The sequence below is a fragment of the Triturus cristatus genome, chromosome 6 (genome assembly GCF_964204655.1).
Source record: "Triturus cristatus chromosome 6, aTriCri1.1, whole genome shotgun sequence".
Lineage (NCBI taxonomy): Eukaryota > Metazoa > Chordata > Amphibia > Caudata > Salamandridae > Triturus > Triturus cristatus.
The window spans coordinates 1329529524-1329550108 of NC_140589.1; the positions used below are offsets into that span (position 1 = coordinate 1329529524).

The following is a 20585-nucleotide window of genomic DNA, read 5'->3' on the forward strand; positions in this document are numbered from 1 at the left end:
AATCATCTGGCCCTTAATACAGACAAAACCGAGGTGCTTTTCTTTAGTCAGAAACCAGCCCCCCCAGCCAACCTGTGGTGGCCTACGGTGCTGAACCCCCCCCCCCCCAATCCAGTAGAGTCAGCCCGTAATCTCGGCTTCCTTTTCGATAACACCTTGTCCTGCAAAGCCCAGGTTAACAAAGTCACCGCAGCTTGCTTTGGCAAACTGCGCATGATTAGGAAGATCTTCCCTTACCTTCCCCAGACTTCCCGTAAAACTATTGTCCATGCTCTCATTACGGCACATTTGGACTACGCCAACAGCCTATATGCTGGAGCCCCCCTCTATCTCATTGACCGACTACAAATCGTTCAAAATGCAGCTGCCAGGCTTATTGGAAACATCCCTGCCCGCAACTCAGTCAAAGCTTATCGGAAAGATTTACACTGGCTCCCTATCGCTCGTAGAGTTCAGTTTAAAATCCTTACCCTTGCCTTTCGAGCCATTCACGGAACTGGCCCATCCTACTTGAGCCAAAGACTCAAACTATCGAAGTCTGATAGAAACCTAAGGTCCAATAATCTACGTTTACTGGTTGTTCCCAGATTCAGGCTAGCCCGGAGCGGTGGCAGAACGTTCGGTGTGACGGCGGCTAAATTCTGGAACGACCTCCCTCTGGACCTTAGGTTTATCGAGTCTGAGCAGATCTTCAGACGCAAATTAAAAACTTGGCTGTTCACCCAACCTTGAGTAGGAGAGCTTCTGCTACACTGGGCTGGAGGGTAGGACCCGGGATGCCTCCTCTGGTGATATTCTTGCTCTCTCAGCGCCGGGACATCCCCGACGGGGGTAGCTGCGCGCTTTATAAGCTTCTTAAATAAATAAATTTGTAAAGCGCGAACTATTCACCCTTATGGGTCTCAAGGCACTGGGGGCCGTTGTGGAAATTAAGTGAGCTATTGAACAGAGTCAAATGGTTCTGAGCTGAGCTGCCGCCGGAGCCGGGGATCGAACCGTGAACTCTGTGCACCGAAGGCAGCTGCCCTGGCCGCTGCACCACGCCTCTCTACTCTGACATTTCACTCATACAAAACCAGAGAAATTCAGCTGTTAGAGTTAGCTGAGCTAACTATAACTTGTGCCGCACAATGCACTGCTGTTGACGTCATATATTACATCACTGATGACCTGGTCAGTGACATCACTGATGACATCACAGATGACATCTCAAATGACATCACTGATTACATCATCCACTTAGTATCTGATGCACCTCCTCACAACCTTTCATACACCCACTCTAAAATACAGACTACCATTCTCGAAACCATAGACACACAAATACCAGTTAGTACATACCCACTCACTGATTCATAGGTCTACACACACACATCCACTCACTCATCCATACAGTCTCTCATACACGTAGTCACTCAATGCACCCACTGATATATGCACTGATACAACCAAACACTCACACACTGCCACTCACCCATAGAGTTAATCACACACCTAGTCAGTCACCCAAAGAATCAATCACACTGCCATTTACTCACCTATACAGTTGTACACGCACCACCTCAATTATTACGACAGATACTAACAAATGCTTACTCTGTTATACAGTCACTGACACAAGCACACACTCATCCATACAGCCACTCTCACAATCACTCACTCTCACATACAGTCACTTATATACTCCAACAATCACATATACTGCCTTTTGAATATGTAGGTACTCACACATATACCACTGAGACATCCATTCACTCACCAACACAGCCATACGCACACTCACTCACCTATACAGCCCCTTGCAGACACGCTCATTAACCCATACGCCCAGTGAATCACCCACTCACAGATCCATGGAGGGAGTCACACACCGCCCCACCCACCCACACAGACACTCAGGCACCCATACAGGTACTCAGACAACCAATCACTAACCCATATAGACACTCATGTAGCTGCTCACCAACCCATGCAGCCACTGCCACACCAACTGACAGACTGATGCAGACATTCACACAGATTAGTCATTCACCCTTGCATTCACTAAGACTTGTTTAATCACTCACTTATACAGTCAGTCATGCACCCACTAAATCATCCATTCAGACACTCCCACACCCACTCATTCTTCAATACGCCTTGATATATATATAGGCACTATCCTTCAGTCTCCAGCCTCAGTCCCTTCGGATGGGTAGGCTGGAAGTAGGGGACCCGTGGTCTTTTATTTCCTGTATTTTGCCGAGCCTGCTCCCTGCACCACGTAATTTACCACCATGTTGCTTTCTGGGACTCGCAGTTCTGACATTTGGGCTGCAGCAACTCCTTGCAAGGAAGATATGGTACAGGTGTGCCCTTCGTCACATGATTAGGAGGGGCCTATGTAAGACACCTATCAGGATTCTCGGCATCGAACTAAGGCATTTGAAAAAGGTGCACAGCCGAAACCGGTCATGCCGTCCAGCTTTTCAATAAAAGACCGAAGCAAACCCAGTTGTGTCCTCTGATCTACTCTGAAGCGAGGAGATTTGGTGTGATATATATATATATATATATATATACACACAAAAACTCTCCAAATGTGCAACCGCGCACAAAGACCGGCACGGAGAACTTGAATTGCCGGTGCTCGAAATTAGAATTTATTAAATCAAGATAAGTGCACAGCTCATAATCATATATATACACACACCAGTCACTGGATGATGTCATCAATGAGGTCATTTGAGATGTCATCAGTGATGTCACTACCAATGTCATCAGTGATGTAATATGTGACGTCATCAGCAGTGCATTGCGGGGGCGCGAGTTATAGTTAGCTCAGCTAACTATAACTGCTGAATTTCACCGGTTTTGTACGAGTGAAATGTCAGCCTAACTATAACGTGAGAAAAAACCCATATATATGTATATATATATATATATATAGAGTCATGCACTAAAAGGGACTACTTTCTGTGTTGGTGACGATAATGTGCTTGAGGAGTAAGCCATCTCTCGAAGAGAAAGGAACCAATGACCCAAGTACAGTGACCCATTATCTATGTTGTATGCTATGGAGGGCGGAAGCAAAATGTAAATTGCAGGCGAACAGACCAATGGATTAAGAGGGCTGCCTGAAAGCCCCTTTATGTAAGTGTATTACATGATTTTTAGTAAACCTGAAAGGTCTTTGCTAACGGCAAGCCTAAAACTTGTGGCGATATGGTTATGTTAGTAGCATGCGTTTGTGCCATTGTCCACTGGTCATAATCTGTGTTTGTGGGGTGGAGCTTTAGGTGGTTACTCATCATCCATGCTTTTAAGGCAAAAGGCAGTTGCCAAGTCTTGACTTGTAGAAGTCTATCTGGCTCTGCATTTTTAGAATCATCTGCATATTGTCTGCATAGTTCTAATATGTCAGGTTAAGCAATCTGCTCAAGGGGGTTAGATAAATGCCGTAGAGGAGAGATGATTGACCCCATAGTGTGGAAAAGCACTTAAAGCGCTATGAAAATAATTATTACTATTTTTCCGCTAATTAGGGAACAAGTTGGTTCCATGACCATTTATGAACAACACTGTGCAGAGCTGTAGAAGCCAAATGGCGATCTTGAATTAATTTGATTTAAAATTAACTCTACCATTCACCGGTGCAGATTGTTGAAAACTGGTGTTAATTCATTGTAAAATACCCGCAGTCACATTGCGAATCAGCCGTAGGAATTTTGCAAATATATTTCTGTAGTAACATTGTGTCTTCTTTATGAATAGCAGCTTTTGCCTCTGTTACCCATTGCTTTAGCTTTTCCCAGCAGTTTTCCACTGTTCACGTCTGACTGTACCAATGACAGCCAACATCTTTGTGTTCCCTGGTACATGAGCGATCAGAGATGTTTGTATTAGCCTCTTTGATGTGGTGTCCTATGACCGAAGGCCCTTGAGGGCATATCAGGTAGCGGAATATGTTGTTGCAAATGTTTATTAATCTGTGTACAGTACGCTCACCCTTTTGGATCCTTAGATTCCGATAGCAGCAGCTTCTGTGTTTTACTTTGCCACATGTTTATTTTTGTTGGTGTGGGACTGACTCTTTCTCATGAACCTGGCGGTAAATGTGGAGAGGAGTTGGCCTAATGGCTAGGGCGGTCGACCTTGAATCTGGGGAACTGGGTTCGAATCTCTGCAATGACGTTGAACATCCTGTGATTCTGGGCAAATCACTTAATCTCCCCGTGCCTAACAAAAATGAACGTGTCCTCATGTAATGCAACTGGTGCTATGTAAAGCGCTCTGATACCCGATTCGGGTCAAGTTTGCGCTATATAAAACTCTGTAAAGAAAAAAAAGAAAAAAAATCTTTTTTATAAAAACCTGCGAAGTAGAACGTGAAATGCCACAAGCAAAATCCATTTAATCTCGTAGATGGCTTCTTGGCGATTGTAATCTCCTTGAGGATTTGCTGTGCTTTGAAGGGTGAAGGGATTTTGTTTATTTAAACACGGTGCTGCCTTTTAAAACCTGAAGCCATCATAAAAAGGCCAAACTTGTTTTTTTAGCACATAAACTCACCATCTAAGGTGTGCGCCATTTGCGTTTGTTCTGGGCACAGAGAAGTCAGCAGTTGTTTCCATTAAAAGTTAGGTAAATTGATGAGCTAAAGTAAAAATAGCGCTTAGAACGAGTACTTAAAACTGTAGATAAATGATCCGGCAGAACTTGTTTAAGACCGGTTTAGTGAATGGCGCATGATGACACAAAACTTAATTTGATATCATGGAGAATACATTATAGCATGCTGTTTGCAGAAGGGTAGGGAAAAGTGTTGCATTCTGTTGAGTGATAAAATGTAACATTTAAAATAAAAAGTCTAATAAATGTGTTCAGAATAAGAATAGGCCGGTCTGAAGCCTCCCATGCACCGTACTCCTCCAGCCTCCCTTGTCCATTCCATGTATTGCCTTTTTATCCATCTTTAGTTCTCTAAAGTTGAGAGCTGATTCAACCACATCTTACCTGATGGTGGATGAGAAAGACTTGTGGTTTTTTGGAGGAGAGGGTGTGAAAGATTGTGAACAGACGTAACTTCTCAGTTTTACAGCTAGCTCTCTTCAAACTCTGGTTTGCGGGAGCAAAGTAGAAAGCAGAGAAAAAAGTTTAGCAGGTCAGTGTAAGCACAAGCAGTATTTTGTGAAGAGATTTTCAAACATACTTTTACAGAGTTGATAGCCATATAGTCTTACGAAAGACTGGTGAAATTGCTAATATGGCCGTCCAACAGATTTTGTTGAATGGGGCATTGCGCACACATGTCTATTTAGTCTTAGACCTGCTTTTACCTCAGGACACATTTCACTCTCAAATTTCGATCTGCTTAGTAGTCCTTGATTCTCTACACTATGTATATTTGATGTCCATCTCAGAAAGTACAAGATGACTGACAGACAAAATGTGGAATCACCATCTCAGTTTCTGCATTACTCCCTGAAACAGCCTAATCTCACTCTAAACAAATCTTCTTCCCCATTCAATTGCTTTTCTCAACCCATGATCATCCCTTTGTCCTATAAAGTAGCATCCATGCTGCACTTTATTCTGGGATTTTATGTACATCTTCCCATCTCTAGACCCCCAAATGTTCACGAAGCACCTGGTTATACTGGTTTCTAGGAGGCAATTCTTTGGGGTTCTTCAGATTGGAGATGAAAATTGGTAGTGTGTGAGGACTTCTTCCACTGCATTTTGGCTTCACAACCCCTCTTGTATAGTTCTGCTCTACTTCTCATCTGCCTGTCCCTCCTCTCTCTGTCTGTTCTTCTATGCCCTGCTTTACTATGAGGTGTGTCATTGCAGTAAGGACACAGGGGCCTGCTGCCACATGTTTCATTTCTTTCCTGTTCCACCTCGTGCAGCCCAACCAAATAGCTCAGATTCTAGTTCACCCCAATACCTCCACAGTCCTGCTTACATTCTAACATAAACGACTTGGCCCATAGGCTACAAGAGAACTGTCACTGGATACACCTGAGCTCCTATTTCACTGCTCATGGGCTGAGCTGGGCCACTGATGTGATTCACTTTACCTCACTTGCCAAACCCTCTCTTGTCAGACTTTTAGGTGGACATCTAGGGTTTTTTTTTAAGTGCATAAATAAAATGCCATACTGACCAGATTGCTACCTTAATCTCTTGCTCTTCCGAAAAAGTGTCACTCCGTAGCAAGAGGGAAACCGTAAATACCACAACTTCTGAACAGCGTTTTGCCTTTACAACGCGGGTGCACCAACAAATGCGTCTGAACCATGCATTCCATTTACAACGCAAGTTGTTACAACGACATGCGTTTCTCTTTCTCCCTGCATCGCAGTAGGTATCAAAGTGACCAGGAAACACACATCTAAGCTTTTCAGGTAGCAGGCACCATTGAAATATTATTTTGCAATTATTTTATCTATATTGAAGACACTAATAAATGTGAAAAATGTTACCCCAAAGATCAGCCCTTCCTTCATTTGCAATTTGTCTATTCAAGCCTTTTTCCCATTGGTGCTGATGTGCCCACTGCCCCTGGGTTCTGCACACATGTGTACTTTTTCCATGAGGTCAGGTTTCTGTTGGTAGCTTGACAATTTGTAGGGTGCATCACAAAGTATCAGTCTGTCCCTCTTACTCTGTTTTTACTCTCTACATGGATCCACTTGATATACCCGATTAGAAAGAAATATGCAATTATCCTGCTGTTTCCTGCCCTCTACCTCTGAAAGGTCCTTTGTGAAGTTGGGATTGAAATGTATCCTAGTGAACAGTGAAGTAATTACCAACTGTTGAGATAACAGCCCACCTCATATCTCAAAATCCTTTCTAGTCACTTTACAAAAGTAAAGTTTATGTGCTCTTGCTCCTTTTGGTTGTCACAGTAAGTCAAAGAAGGTCCTACCAGCAGGCGCCTGTACCATATTGAGCAACTGCTTGCTATATTCTTAGCAAGGAGGAGAACAATGGGAGAGCTAGGGAGGCAAGGGTGCGTCCGTATCCCCTGTGGTATATATAAGATTAATCAAAAATGGACAGACCCATTGGTGTTGGTACGATCACTGGCAAGCAGTGCTTGGGAACCCACTAGGTGAGTAAAAGGCCCCTCACACACCAACCTAGTTGGTGTCATGCTTCATCATAGGGGCCCCAACCGGGTGGCCGAGCGCCTCCCGGTTGTGCTGCAACGACTGACTACAGTGGAGCTTGTGTGGTGTGATAGTGTGATGTTGTGAAAAGTTAAAAATACCTCTGAGAATCCTTGCCGGGGGAACTTTAATGGTGGCGGCTCAGGATATATTAAAATTAAAAATTATGTGAAGTAACTAAGAAAGGAATTTGATTTCGTAGTTAACTATGTGTGTGGTCTACATGTTTCAGCCCACCTTAAAATGTATGGGGCTTTCTTCAGGACCAGGAAGTGCAGTGAGTGGCAAAACAGTGCCACGTGAATAGTGAAAAAGAGAAAAAGAGGGTAATTTACCTACACACTCGCTAAGGTGTGTGGAAGCGATATCAGCTCATTGGCAGACACCGCAGCGAAAAACCTGTGGGAAAGAAAACAATACACAGACCTAGATGGCAAAAGATGCTATAATACGTACTAAACAATTATAAAATGCAATCTTTGACTGACTGTGAAAGGATCTTTAAAGGCAGGTGGTCGTACAGGTGGCAACACACACGTGGTTACATGCGGCTATCGGCTGGTGCTACATATTATCAGGTGTTATGGTGGGCGGAATACGCCCTTGGTGAGCTAACAGTGAGGCCAGCAAGGAGCGTGTGAGTCGCTCTCGTGGGGTGCCTGGACGGAGTGGCAGGCAACTATAAGCCGGTGACGGCGTGTAGCCACTGGCTAAAGTAGTCGGGCTCGGTCGCAACGAGTGAGCGAGGGTGCGACTAGTATACTCAAGTAGGTTGTGCGTGTACCAAATTATCTCTAGGGTACACTGTACAGAAAAGGGGGCGATAACCCTTAAGTGGCGCTCTACACATGAGTGCTAGAAGTAAAGGGTAAAAGCAATAGGGAGAATATATTACACTATGGCTGAGTATTGATCGCCGATCAGGAAGGGGAGGAGTGCGCTCCTCCTGACACAGAATCTGTGAAGGAACGGTACAGGGTCAAGACAGGGCAGATATAGCAGTTAGAAGCCCGGCAATGCCAGAATTAGTCAGCGCGCGTCACCTTACTTGGTCTGAGAGCAGCACCCGCTTGGCACCTACTGAGGTCTCCCGGCTCCTGGATGGTGTGGAGTCGAAGCTTGTGGGAGATTTTAAGGAGGCGGGAGCCATAGCGTACGTGCTGCCAGTCCGGTGATCGGGCGAGAGGCAAGGCAGACTGCGCATGCGTGCGTGCGTGCGAGTCACTATCTGGCTGTGGGTGTGGGATGAGAGTGCGTGCGTCTGGGATGCTGCTCCCGCGCGCATGCGCAGGGACTAGCAAACGAAGTGAAATTAAGAAAAGTCGGTGCTGAACAGCGGACTTGTATTCGCTCAGGCAGAGATATCAGTGAATGAGACTGCCATGATGAGTGGGGCGTCAGTGCCCCTGCTGGGAATGTTTATATACGTGCCAAGTAGTTTCAGGCCAAGGCTAGAACACGGAGTGTGAATTGGAGAAGTCGATGTTACACAGTGGACTTGTATTAGCGCAGTGGCTAAAATATTTATGGGTGAGGCAGCCATGGTGGATGGGGCGTCTGTGCCCCTGCTGGGAATGTTAATGTACATGCCAAGAAAGTTACAGGCACACGGTTAGGGTCTCCTCAGGCTGTTCCAAGGGATATTGTCGTTCAGCCCATTAAGGTGGCTAGAAAGGCGATAAATCCATCTTTGCTCTTGTTCAAGCAGGCGGTTCTGGATATTGGGTAGATTGTTATCCAGGGCTTCCAAAACGACCCATCTCATATCGTTGGTGGTGTGGCCCTTCTCCAGGAAATGATTCGTCATTTTGGTGATGTTCTTTTTGCAGCGTATCGTGCTTCGATGCTCGCAAATCCTGGTTTTCACCTTCCGAGTGGTCATGCCAATGTAGACAAGATTGCATGGGCACGTTATGCGGTACACCACATTTTCTGTATTGCAATTCGTGTGTTTGCGAAGCTCCCATATTTTGCCTGGTTCTAGGTGTAGGCTTTTGGTTGTTTCTGTGATGTGGCAGACGCTACAATTGCCGCAGGGGAAATGGCCTTTGATGTTGGGCAGACCCCAGGCGTTCAAGACCGTGTTGGTAGGCCTGGGAAGGAGAGGTGGTCTTGTGGACACAACAGTGTCTTTGATGGTGCGTGCTCTCTTGTTGGATAGGAGTGGAGGTTCCCAGTTGAGTTTGCCTGTATTGAGTATTTTCCAATTTCTTTTGATAATCTGGGCAACTTTGTGTGTCACTGTGTTGTAAGTGGTGACGCATGTCAATGGGGGATTGGTGGGTTCCTTAATGAGGTTGTCCAAAAGGCCATCACGATTTTGATTCCTGGCCCTTTTGTTGGCTGTCTTGGTTATTTTTTGCGGGTAGCCACGTTGGTGCAGTTTCTCGCAGAGGTCGGTGGCCTGTGTTTTGTAGTCTTTGATGTCACTGCAATTCCTACGGAGGCGGAGGAACTGGCCGTATGGGAGATTCTCACGGAGAACTCGGGGATGGAAACTGGTGAAGTGCAGTAGGGAGTTCCGGGCTGTTGGTTTAAAGTGTGTCTTGCTCGTGAGGCCTCCCGAGGTTGCCTGTATATCCAAATCAAGAAAGGTGGTCTTGTGCCTGTCTGCGTTATGTGTAAATCTGAGATTAGGGTCACATGTGTTAATCCATTCGCAGAATGAGGCCAGGGACTCTTGTGATCCCTCCCAAATTAGGAGGATGTCATCAATGTATCGCCTATAGAACTTGATTTGGGGAATGCGTGGTGTGCTGTTATTGAGAAGGTGTTTAGTCTCAAAATTGAATACATATAAGCCTGCTATGCTGGGGGCGAAAACGCTCCCCATAGAAGTGCCGTACTTCTGTAAGTAGAGTTTGCCCTGGTACTCAAAGTAGAGTAGTAGAGCAGCATCCCAGACGCACGCACTCTCATCCCACACCCACAGCCAGATAGTGACTCGCACGCACGCATGCGCAGTCTGCCTTGCCTCTCGCCCGATCACCGGACTGGCAGCACGTACGCTATGGCTCCCGCCTCCTTAAAATCTCCCACAAGCTTCGACTCCACACCATCCAGGAGCCGGGAGACCTCAGTAGGTGCCAAGCGGGTGCTGCTCTCAGACCAAGTAAGGTGACGCGCGCTGACTAATTCTGGCATTGCCGGGCTTCTAACTGCTATATCTGCCCTGTCTTGACCCTGTACCGTTCCTTCACAGATTCTGTGTCAGGAGGAGCGCACTCCTCCCCTTCCTGATCGGCGATCAATACTCAGCCATAGTGTAATATATTCTCCCTATTGCTTTTACCCTTTACTTCTAGCACTCATGTGTAGAGCGCCACTTAAGGGTTATCGCCCCCTTTTCTGTACAGTGTACCCTAGAGATAATTTGGTACACGCACAACCTACTTGAATATACTAGTCGCACCCTCGCTCACTCGTTGCGACCGAGCCCGACTACTTTAGCCAGTGGCTACACGCTGTCACCGGCTTATAGTTGCCTGCCACTCCGTCCAGGCACCCCACGAGAGCGACTCACACGCTCCTTGCTGGCCTCACTGTTAGCTCACCAAGGGCGTATTCCGCCCACCATAACACCTGATAATATGTAGCACCAGCCGATAGCCGCATGTAACCACGTGTGTGTTGCCACCTGTACGACCACCTGCCTTTAAAGATCCTTTCACAGTCAGTCAAAGATTGCTTTTTATAATTGTTTAGTACGTATTATAGCATCTTTTGCCATCTATGTCTGTGTATTGTTTTCTTTCCCACAGGTTTTTCGCTGCAGTGTCTGCCAATGAGCTGATATCGCTTCCACACACCTTAGCGAGTGTGTAGGTAAATTACCCTCTTTTTCTCTTTTTCACTATTCACGTGGCACTGTTTTGCCATTCACTGCACTTCCTGGTCCTGAAGAAAGCCCCATACATTTTAAGGTGGGCTGAAACATGTAGACCACACACATAGTTAACTACGAAATCAAATTCCTTTCTTAGTTACTTCACATAATTTTTAATTTTAATATATCCTGAGCCGCCACCATTAAAGTTCCCCCGGCAAGGATTCTCAGAGGTATTTTTAACTTTTCACAACATCACACTATCACACCACACCAGCTCCGCTGTAGTCAGGCGTTGCAGCACAACCGGGAGGCGCTCGGCCACCCGGTTGGGGCCCCTATGATGAAGCATGACACCAACTAGGTTGGTGTGTGAGGGGCCTTTTACTCACCTAGTGGGTTCCCAAGCACTGCTTGCCAGTGATCGTACCAACACCAATGGGTCTGTCCATCTTTGATTAATCTTATATTCTTAGCAAGTCCATTCCCCAATATATGCAGATAAGCTCCTCAATTAAATTGCAAAATGTCAGACATGCATGCATGTGTGCCGCCATGGTTTTGCCTTGGTAGTCTAGGTATCGTCATTGTTTATTCGTACTTGACTATCATGTCCTGTTCCTGTCTAAGAATGTTGGTTGGTACAGACTTCGACAGATAGAGTAATCTGGGGAGCATGTTCATTTTGACTATAACATTAGTACCTAGCCAGTACATACAGTGTGAACTCCATTTACCCTGGTCACATATAATTTCCTTTTTTAGTCTTGGACAATTATCCCAGAGACTGAATCCATTGTTTTGGTTTGGTAAATACCCAAGTATTTGATTAAAATCGGTGTCCATTTAAAATGAGTGCGCTCTTTCAGTTTGGCTGTCTTTCCAGGAATCAGGGATACACCAAGAACTCAGATTTATTACTATTTACCTTAACTACAGACGATGTTTTAAACTTCTCCAGTTCAGACACAAGAGCCAAAGGGATTTCTCTGGTTTATCTGCAGATAAACAGAAGGGTTTCATTGGATTCTGATCATAAAGTATTTAGTCATTTTTCGTAACGGGGAGGGGGGACATTCCTGGCATGTCCTTCCATGGAGGGGGAGATTTTAGACTTCCCCTTGTTAAGTAGAATTGTAGCTTTACGCTTTTGTATTTTGTATTTGTCTCTAATCCAATAAAAGAATCACACACGTCTTATTTTCAAGATCCTCTCAAAGATGTTGTTTTGTTCTGCAATTGGATTTCTGCACAGTCTGAAAATCATCAGTGAGTGGCTGGCTTAATTATCAAAGACCATTTTAGATGCAGAGAGGGGATCAAGACAAATACTTAATTGCTCAGATTAATTAAAATCATTGCAATATTTAAAACAGACACACAAAAAGTACTCCGACCCGAATAGGAAAAATCTCAAAAGTTTTAATTATGGGATTCTTGAAAGTACAATAATATTCACAATTTGAAACCATTAAAACACATTCAAATAACTTATCAAATTCCATATAAACACAGTTTAAGATTGATTGAAACTGCTGATCCATCTAGTATCTACTTCCATACGTGAATAGCATTCAGTAAACAGAGGCTTGGGACCCTCAATCAAAGTCAACTTTTCCAAACTGGGCACTAATATCTTTATGCACCTCTCCATTGCTCCAAGTCCTCCATCAGTTATGGGTTGGTTTGGCCAGGAGTTAAGCAAAGCTCATCCTCTAGCATTTACTAATATGTGTCTTGATGCCATAATTGGAACAGTGGGTTTCTATCAGGTTTCCAGTGGATTGCCTTGCCAAAATGAGCCCCATTGTCATGAGTCGCAACTGCATGGGTTTCCTCTTATGGGACACGTGAAGCCCCAGCATACAATGTTTAAGCTCCAATTTATATCTCACTATCAAAGGAGAGAGAGAGGACTAGGTAGCTAGACCGTATCCCCGGGGTTTATATGTGAGATCAAAAAGGACCAGCCTATTTGTGAATTTACATAGACTCAAGACTGTAAGGCAGGGTACACACCATTTTGTTTGTTCATGAAGCCCTCACCCACCAAACTAGTTGGTGGCATGCTTCATCATCGGGCCCACCCAGTGACACCGAGTGTGTCCCGGGTGTGCTTCGACGCCTGGATACAGCGGAGCAGGTATGTATCTGAGTGTGCAGTGTAGTGACGTGAAGGTGACGATTTAAAAGCTATGCAGGGATCCCAGTACCCGAGGGTAAATTATATTTTAATAACTGGGTCACTGCTAGCATTAAAAAAGGCTGTTGGATGTTATAGGAATGTTAATTAGGGTTTCCTACATCTTGGTCCAATTTAACCATATTACCTACTGCTTTATGTGGTGCAGTGATAGTGATACCCTTTTTTCCTATTTTATTTAAAACGATGCACAACCAGGTCATGTGTAGGAAATCAGCCTTATCCGATTCACATCTAGGGCAATCCGCAGACACAGTGGGGTATTCAGGTGTAAGGTATATTCTATGGAAATATTTAAAATGAGTAAGACAGCTTGATGCTTTCTGGACATATGCCTTCACTCTGTTCTGTTAATCATCTGTAGGCGGAGTACCACAGTTGCGGTGTCATTTTGCCCTGCCCTGAAAGTCCTGGCTCGGACAGATTTCCCCATACCATGCTTACAGCAGGAGGCCTACCTGACTTAATTCTAGCATGTCCATTAGGGTTCCAGCTACCACCAGCCTGCCCAGAAACCCTTTCTTTGCAGTATACATGGCCCTGGTAAGTCTGGCATAAAGAAGGAAGTGGCCTGCGTTTTCTTTCACCTGTGTCCTAACTTCTTTAAAAGTGCATTGGTATCCCCCTTATAAAGACCTCCCTCTGTTTAATATCTGTTATCAATCCTTCCTGACACTTTTGCCTTCGGATATAATTTTAAAAACGAACAGGGAGCCTATTAGGGGACCAGGCTCGCAAGTGGTGTCTTATTCATGATACACCTGAATATCCAGGCCTTAAAGCTGTGACATAAGATAAACTATGTAGCAGAACACATTTCAGCAAGAAACCGCTTACAAGACGCCTGTCTCCCTGAAATCCGTCTAAAAATTGTATTTACTGTGTGTGTGTTAGTTGGGCAATCAGGGAGATACTGTAGCTTAGATGGCAGGGAGCAACATTCCATATCTGTCACTCTCATTCCCCCCTCCTCGTACAGGAGTTTCAAAGTGCTTAATTTAAATCCAACTCACACAGTGGTTATTATACTATGTAGTTCTCGGAAAATATCCATAGTTAACATACAAAACGATCTGTGGAAATATAAAGGGCATCTGGCAGTACCTCCGTGTTTTTTAAACCCTCTCTGTCTTGCATGAAGAGGACCAACCTCTATCAGAATAACACATATTCTCGTATTTCAGTTACCGCTCGACCCATGTTTAATTTAATGTAGCTTTCTTGGTTATGCTTTAGTCTAATACCTGAATATTTAAAATACGCAGTGTGCCCCTGAAGTCTCAAATCACGAATGGCCACCTCTGCCCAATAGGCCCTAGTTCCCCATCCCAAAAGGTAGCAATCTAGACTGCACCAGTTACTTAACAGTCCAGACAATTTGCCATCTTTATCTAGTATTCAGAACCGAGTCAGCAGGCCTCTCTAGGGCACCATACTGTGCTTTAACATGCAGGGTAGACCCTATCATAGTCCTCCCACCCCAGGTCCATTGGAAGTGTTTGATACAGAGACTCCATCAATAGGGCGGTGATAGCTGTATTCTTAGTGGATGCTGACCACCGCTTGTAATTCTGCATAGAGAAGACGTTTCCATCCCACTGTGTGAAATGGCTTCTCAGTATTCGAGAAGGCCACTGCATATTCATTTTCAGTCATGTTTAGGAAGTACTGTGCACTTGCCAGTCTCTTCAAGTTATTTATGGTATTGCATCGCAATAAATCCAGTTTTATCCAGAAGCATGACCTCTGTTATGACAACCGGTATGCTCTTTGCCATTAAGGATTTTAGTATCTACAGGGATCATAGATTAAAGTCCTCTGGGCTTTTCCCAGGTTTCTACGACAAAACACAACGGTATCCACTTTTATTAGTCTCTTCAACCACACCTCCTAATCCTACACAGTTTATTCGTTTTTAATCAAGGTAGAAAATATAACAGCTGTGCTGAATGGCTGGGTGTAACGGTCAGGCTTGTGCTAGCACGAGTCAGGCTCTACACAGCAAAACACGCCTTCTCTCTCATTGCGCGTGTACAGCAAGTGACTGCTGTTTTTACCACCTCCAGTCAGAAGAGGAGACCCATATTACTTAAAGCAACCGAGTCGTTATTTGTTCTTGCTTGTGCTTATGTTAGAGCAGAAGTGTCCTGTAGGATTACAAGGTACCACGATGCTATAGATGTTGTGTGAGGGAGAACGGTGTGCACTCTATCACATACACCACTGATGGGAAACGTCCTTTAGGACTAAGTCCCAATCAGGCTGTGCCTTCACTGCGCCTGCATCAGAACCAACGCGTCTTCAGCACCCATTTGTTCTGCACGCAAGTTGTTACAAGGACTTGCTTTAGGGGAGCGTATTGGTGGAATGGTGTTGGATTTAAAGTCCAACACTTTCTCTGCTGTTGCGCAGACTGGAGTTGGAATAGTAAATTTAACTATTCCAAAAGTCAGCACGCCCCTAAGGCAAATCGTTATAACGACTTGCATGTGGAACAAATGGGTGTTAAAGACGTGTTTGTTCTAATGACGGCATTTCCAAGGCATGCTTGATAAACACATGCGGAATACCGTCATACATTCACCGCTGACACACTTTGGGCCAGATGTAGGTAAAAGCAGTTTTGCGAGTCCTTAATAGCGAGTTTTAGGGAATCGCTATTAAGGACTCGCAAATTCCATTTAGGTACGAATCGCAATATTTTTTACGATTCCTTAATATTCCTTAGTTGCGAATTGCAAATTGCGATTCGCAATCAAGGAATTCCTTCTTATTCATTCCTATGGGCCAAGAGACCCATAGGAATGAATGGGAATTGCGCACGCAATTTGCGAGTACCCAATAGGTACTCGCAAATTGCGTATGCAATTTCAAGGGTGCAAGGGTTCCAGAGGGACACCCTGTTGCACCCTTGAAATGTGCATGTGTGCACATGTGGCGCACATACATGCTCTAAGGGCATTAATGTGTGCCACATGGCACTTTTAAAAAAGCAAAAAAGTGCTTTTTTAAAGGAAATCGCAAATTACAACCAGCTTGAAGTTGGTGGTAATTTGCGATTCCTTAAGGCCAAATTGCACTTTCTTTTGTGCTTCTTACATTAGATTTAAGGAATTGCAATTTGCGATTCCTTAAATGCAATCGCAAGATAGGGAATCACAAATTTTGAGATTCCTTATTTTGTGAGGGAGTTTTTGTGTGCTACATTGCACACTGCTAATTTGCGATCGCAAATTGGCTTCCTACATCTGGCCCTTTATTATTATGTGATATCTCACAATCATGATACATTGGTTCTCGCTAGTTAACGACAGTCAACCTCTCATAACATGTTCGTAGTTTGTTTACATGATTGTAGTGTCCACTTGTTGCATCAATTTTCCAGGGATGGACAACAGGGAACCTTTCCATGTTTTACTATAATAATTGCAAGGTACAATTAAAGGATAGTGCATCCGGCCGAAGTAGTCTTTTTTCCGTCATGTTCGAGTGCTAAACAGTTGGTTTAAATCATATAAGAGATTATGTTTAGAATGTCAAAAAGTATTTTCTGTTCTTATAAATTATCCAGTGTGCTGTTTATCGAAAAATGTTTGTTTTGTCAATGTGAAATTGCTCCAACTTTCAAAAGTGAATATTTTGCTCTTGTTCAAGGATCAGGTAAATTGATGAATTTTACCAGTTATTTTGTTTCCCTCTCAGTCCATACAAAGTATTTAAACTTGGGCTTTGTTTCCAAAACTAACAACCTGTCATACGTGGTAAAACGTAAGGGATTAGCTTAAATCTTCAGTGGTGGAAGGGATAAAGGCGTATGGCCAGATATTAAAGTCTCCCTTTCTCTGCAATCCAAATACCGGTGTTAGTAATTGTGACGTCGGTGTGACCATAATGGGACAAATACATCTTTTCAGTTTCTTCTACTGTATGTTTTACCTGCTTGTCAGTTTGTGTTCCATGTACCTTGCATGTCAAACTCAAATTACATGTGTCTTCATTTCAGGTTGGGGAGATTCACTAGGTACGCCATCAGAAAGAGGCATGACCTACGACGCCCTCCACGTTTTTGACTGGATAAAGGCACGCAGTGGAGAAAACCCCGTGTATGTTTGGGGACACTCACTGGGCACTGGGTAAGAAAGGACAGGTGGAGCACATGCATCTGTTAAGATCAGAACAGCCTACAGATAGTTTTCTTGACCTACATTTGGTTTACCTAGGTGTCTCTGCACACAATTTCTAAGGAGAATTTCATGTATTAAAAGTGTTTTTTGTGAAATGATTTTTATTTCTTAATTAGCTTAACAACAAATATGTTTTGATAAAGCCCAAATGTACAAGTAACAATCCTTCTTGTGTAGCTGCAGCCAGAAATGCATTGCTTTTCCAGGCAAACATTTTATAGGGGGGATGGATGGATCCAACACCAGTTCTCAAGGGACAAGTTCACACCACGACCCTTATTACAGATAGGGCACACTATCCTTGTTTACACCATGGTGTACCTTTAAACAATTAACATGCCGCATTCATGGAAGTCACAAACCCGCGGCTACACTAGGAGTTGCGTTTTCAGTGAAATATGGAGCAGCTGTTTACAAGCCATTCAGTTTTTCACATTGCAGGCTGCAGTCCGCCTGCACTTTAAAGAGGTAAGAGAAATCCTTTAGCAGGCTGGTGCAGTGAGTGGCTTCAACCTGCCATCAAGAAATGTCTGGGGCGGCACAGGAGCCCCCTGTCCCGCCAGAGCACTGGCAGTGCGCCTCCTAAGACCCAGTTTGCCTCTGCACCAATAATGTGGCACGGGCCAGAGGCGAAGTGATTACCTCAATTGGAAGTGGTGTGGCACAGCGGCCTGGGTGACTGACTCCGGAACCCAGGGGCTCACGGTTCGATCCCTGGGCCGGCGGCAGATCAGCCCAGCACCATGTGACTCTGGGCAATAGCTCGCTTAATCTTCCCTAGGGCCCCCAGCGCCTTGACACCTTCGAGTAATTGTTCGCGCTTTACAAATACTGGACATTTACAACTGCGTGGGCCAGGCCCCCATGCAAATGAGGGAACAACCCCTGGATGGAGCTTGTGTTAAATGTACTCTAGCGTGATCAGTATTACAAAACAGGCTGCACAAGCGTTTGCTGCCTCATCTGTAATACTATAGTGCCCTGGGGGTGCAAAAAGCATATGCACACTCCCTTTGCTGCCCCACAGCAATATGTCTTAAGACTGCCCCCAGTTTTTAATATTACTAAAGACTATATAATCATTCCCATATAGTTCTGTTATGTCGAAATGTGAAAGTAACTTATGTTGTCAACATGAAAATCTAACATGGCCCTAGTCCTTGAGGGCCAGAACCAGTCCACTAGTTTTTCAGAAATAATCGAGTAGCTACAGTGTATAAATGCTGACAATTCCTGTTCATAGTTTCACAGGCATTAACTTTTTAGTCCACAAGGTTTCTCAAAGTAATATATGGATGCATCTGCCTTGCATAAAGGGTGAACTTGTGTGCAATATTAAAAATAGTTGAAGGCTACCCCATTTATTCGAAGTATCCGTTCAGTTCAGAAAACTTTATTCGGATAACTTGGTATCCATAAAAGCACAGCAGCATAACAAATTATTTGACAAACTGAGAGTAATAATAAAATTCATTAGCAATAAACAGTTTGTAATTATATAAAGTATCCATGCAAAGAAGTCTATACAGACCGATATATTTAAATCTTGGGTATCAAAAGGAAATAAGCCATGACTAAAACAACATGTTTGTTTTTTAACAGGAAAAATAGCTGTTCTCTTGCACACGGTTCTGTGCATAGTCACACACTGCAAAATTATTCCCATTTTACAGGGGAGGACAGCTTTTTAACACATTGGTATCAGCATATTCAATTCCACTTCCACAAGCCAAATAAAGGTTTAAATCTTGGTGCTCTAGCTTCCACTTGGATGTGGTGTGTTAGCTCACCCTTCATACACAAACCCACCATCTTCTATGTTCTCAAGCGGTGTCTCAGTGCAGTTGCTGACATTGGTCGTTTGCTCAGCTTTTGCACTCTCACGTGCTTTAGTGCCACTGCTAAAGGGTGTTCATTCCATGGCTTGGTGCTGGCCCTCTGCAATTGCCAAAATTCGGTGAACCACTGCTGGACTGAAGCTTTGGGTTACTGCCTTGTATTGCCACAGTGTATAACCCTTTGCAATCTTAATGTGAGTGTAGTAGCAAGTGTGCATTTTCTACCTGATAGTCAGGGCCCATATTGGAGTTGAGTCCTTGTTCTGAGTTTTTAGCCACAGACCTGGAGAGTCTTGATGTCCATGACCTGAGGAGACATGTGCTAGAGGCCAGACTGGAGGCCTGCTGAAGAGCTGGACTCAATGCTATCCTTTTAAGGTTTAGGGCCTGATTAAGATCTCGTTAGACGGGTTAATCCTATTGTGAATTTCAGTAACTATATGGCTTTTACTTTCTCCTGTTTTACATCACAGATTAATGCTTTGTGGTTACTTTTTGCTGCATGAGGTTAGAGTGTGGGTGGCAGTGAAAAGCCTCAAGCGAGCTTGGCTCGTTTTGGGCATATTGGGCTAATATGACCTCGAGCTGAGCCAGCGCAAGCCACCTGTCTTGACCCTGGCTTGAACCTTCAATCTTTCAACCAACTCTACTTTAACAGAGACCTAAAGCATGCCGGATATTTATTTGATTTCAAATTCCAACAAGGGCATTTCACCCTTTCATTCTTCAGAAACTGATAAATTACCTAACACCTCAGAACATTTACAATCCTACAAAACAATAAAATATCCTGTAACCTGTGTAAAGTAGAACACAAATGTATATATTTAAATTAAACAGTTTTTAAGCAGTGCTAATTTTACAATGTGTTGCATTCTAGAACCCCTATAAATAAGTCTCAAAAGTACAGAAGGGCATTAGTTATGTTGCTTTTTTTAAAACAAATCACAGCACTTGACAGTCATGTTAAATATGTTGTGTGATATGGATCAATGGTTTGTCATTTAGAATTAGGTATGGCTTTAAAAGCACCACCAATGATGCTTTTCAAAATCTTTTGAGAGATATTTTTTAAGTGTTGTAGTTTATAGTGCACACCTTTGTACCATGCTTAAAACTTTGTGTTGTGTGAACTTAAGTAGTTTAATCTCCCGATTTTGTTTGGCCTAGTTAATTTTGAAATGTATGGTAACTTCTGGGTCAGCACATATCCGAATAGCAAGCCCCACAACCACAACATTTTTCCCAGGTATATTCGAACAGGTTTGCCTTGCCAAAATGTACCTGGGATAGTCTTTGTTGGGGGATAAATGCCTTGTAGATAGCAAGGCATGCAGGTTTTGTTGCATGGAACACTAAAATCTGTATCTTATG

The 20585-nt window shown here is 43.9% G+C and overlaps 1 protein-coding gene across 2 annotated transcripts in view; it reads left to right on the plus strand.

Annotated features, from left to right (window-relative positions):
* The window catches only part of ABHD12 (abhydrolase domain containing 12, lysophospholipase), a 487344-nt gene that overhangs the window by 372533 nt on the left and 94226 nt on the right, over positions 1 to 20585 (plus strand). For both annotated transcript variants that reach the window (XM_085612333.1, XM_085612332.1), the window contains one exon: positions 17193 to 17322. In XM_085612333.1, the coding sequence (XP_085468459.1) occupies positions 17193 to 17322 (130 nt within the window). The remainder of the gene's footprint in view (positions 1 to 17192; positions 17323 to 20585) is intronic.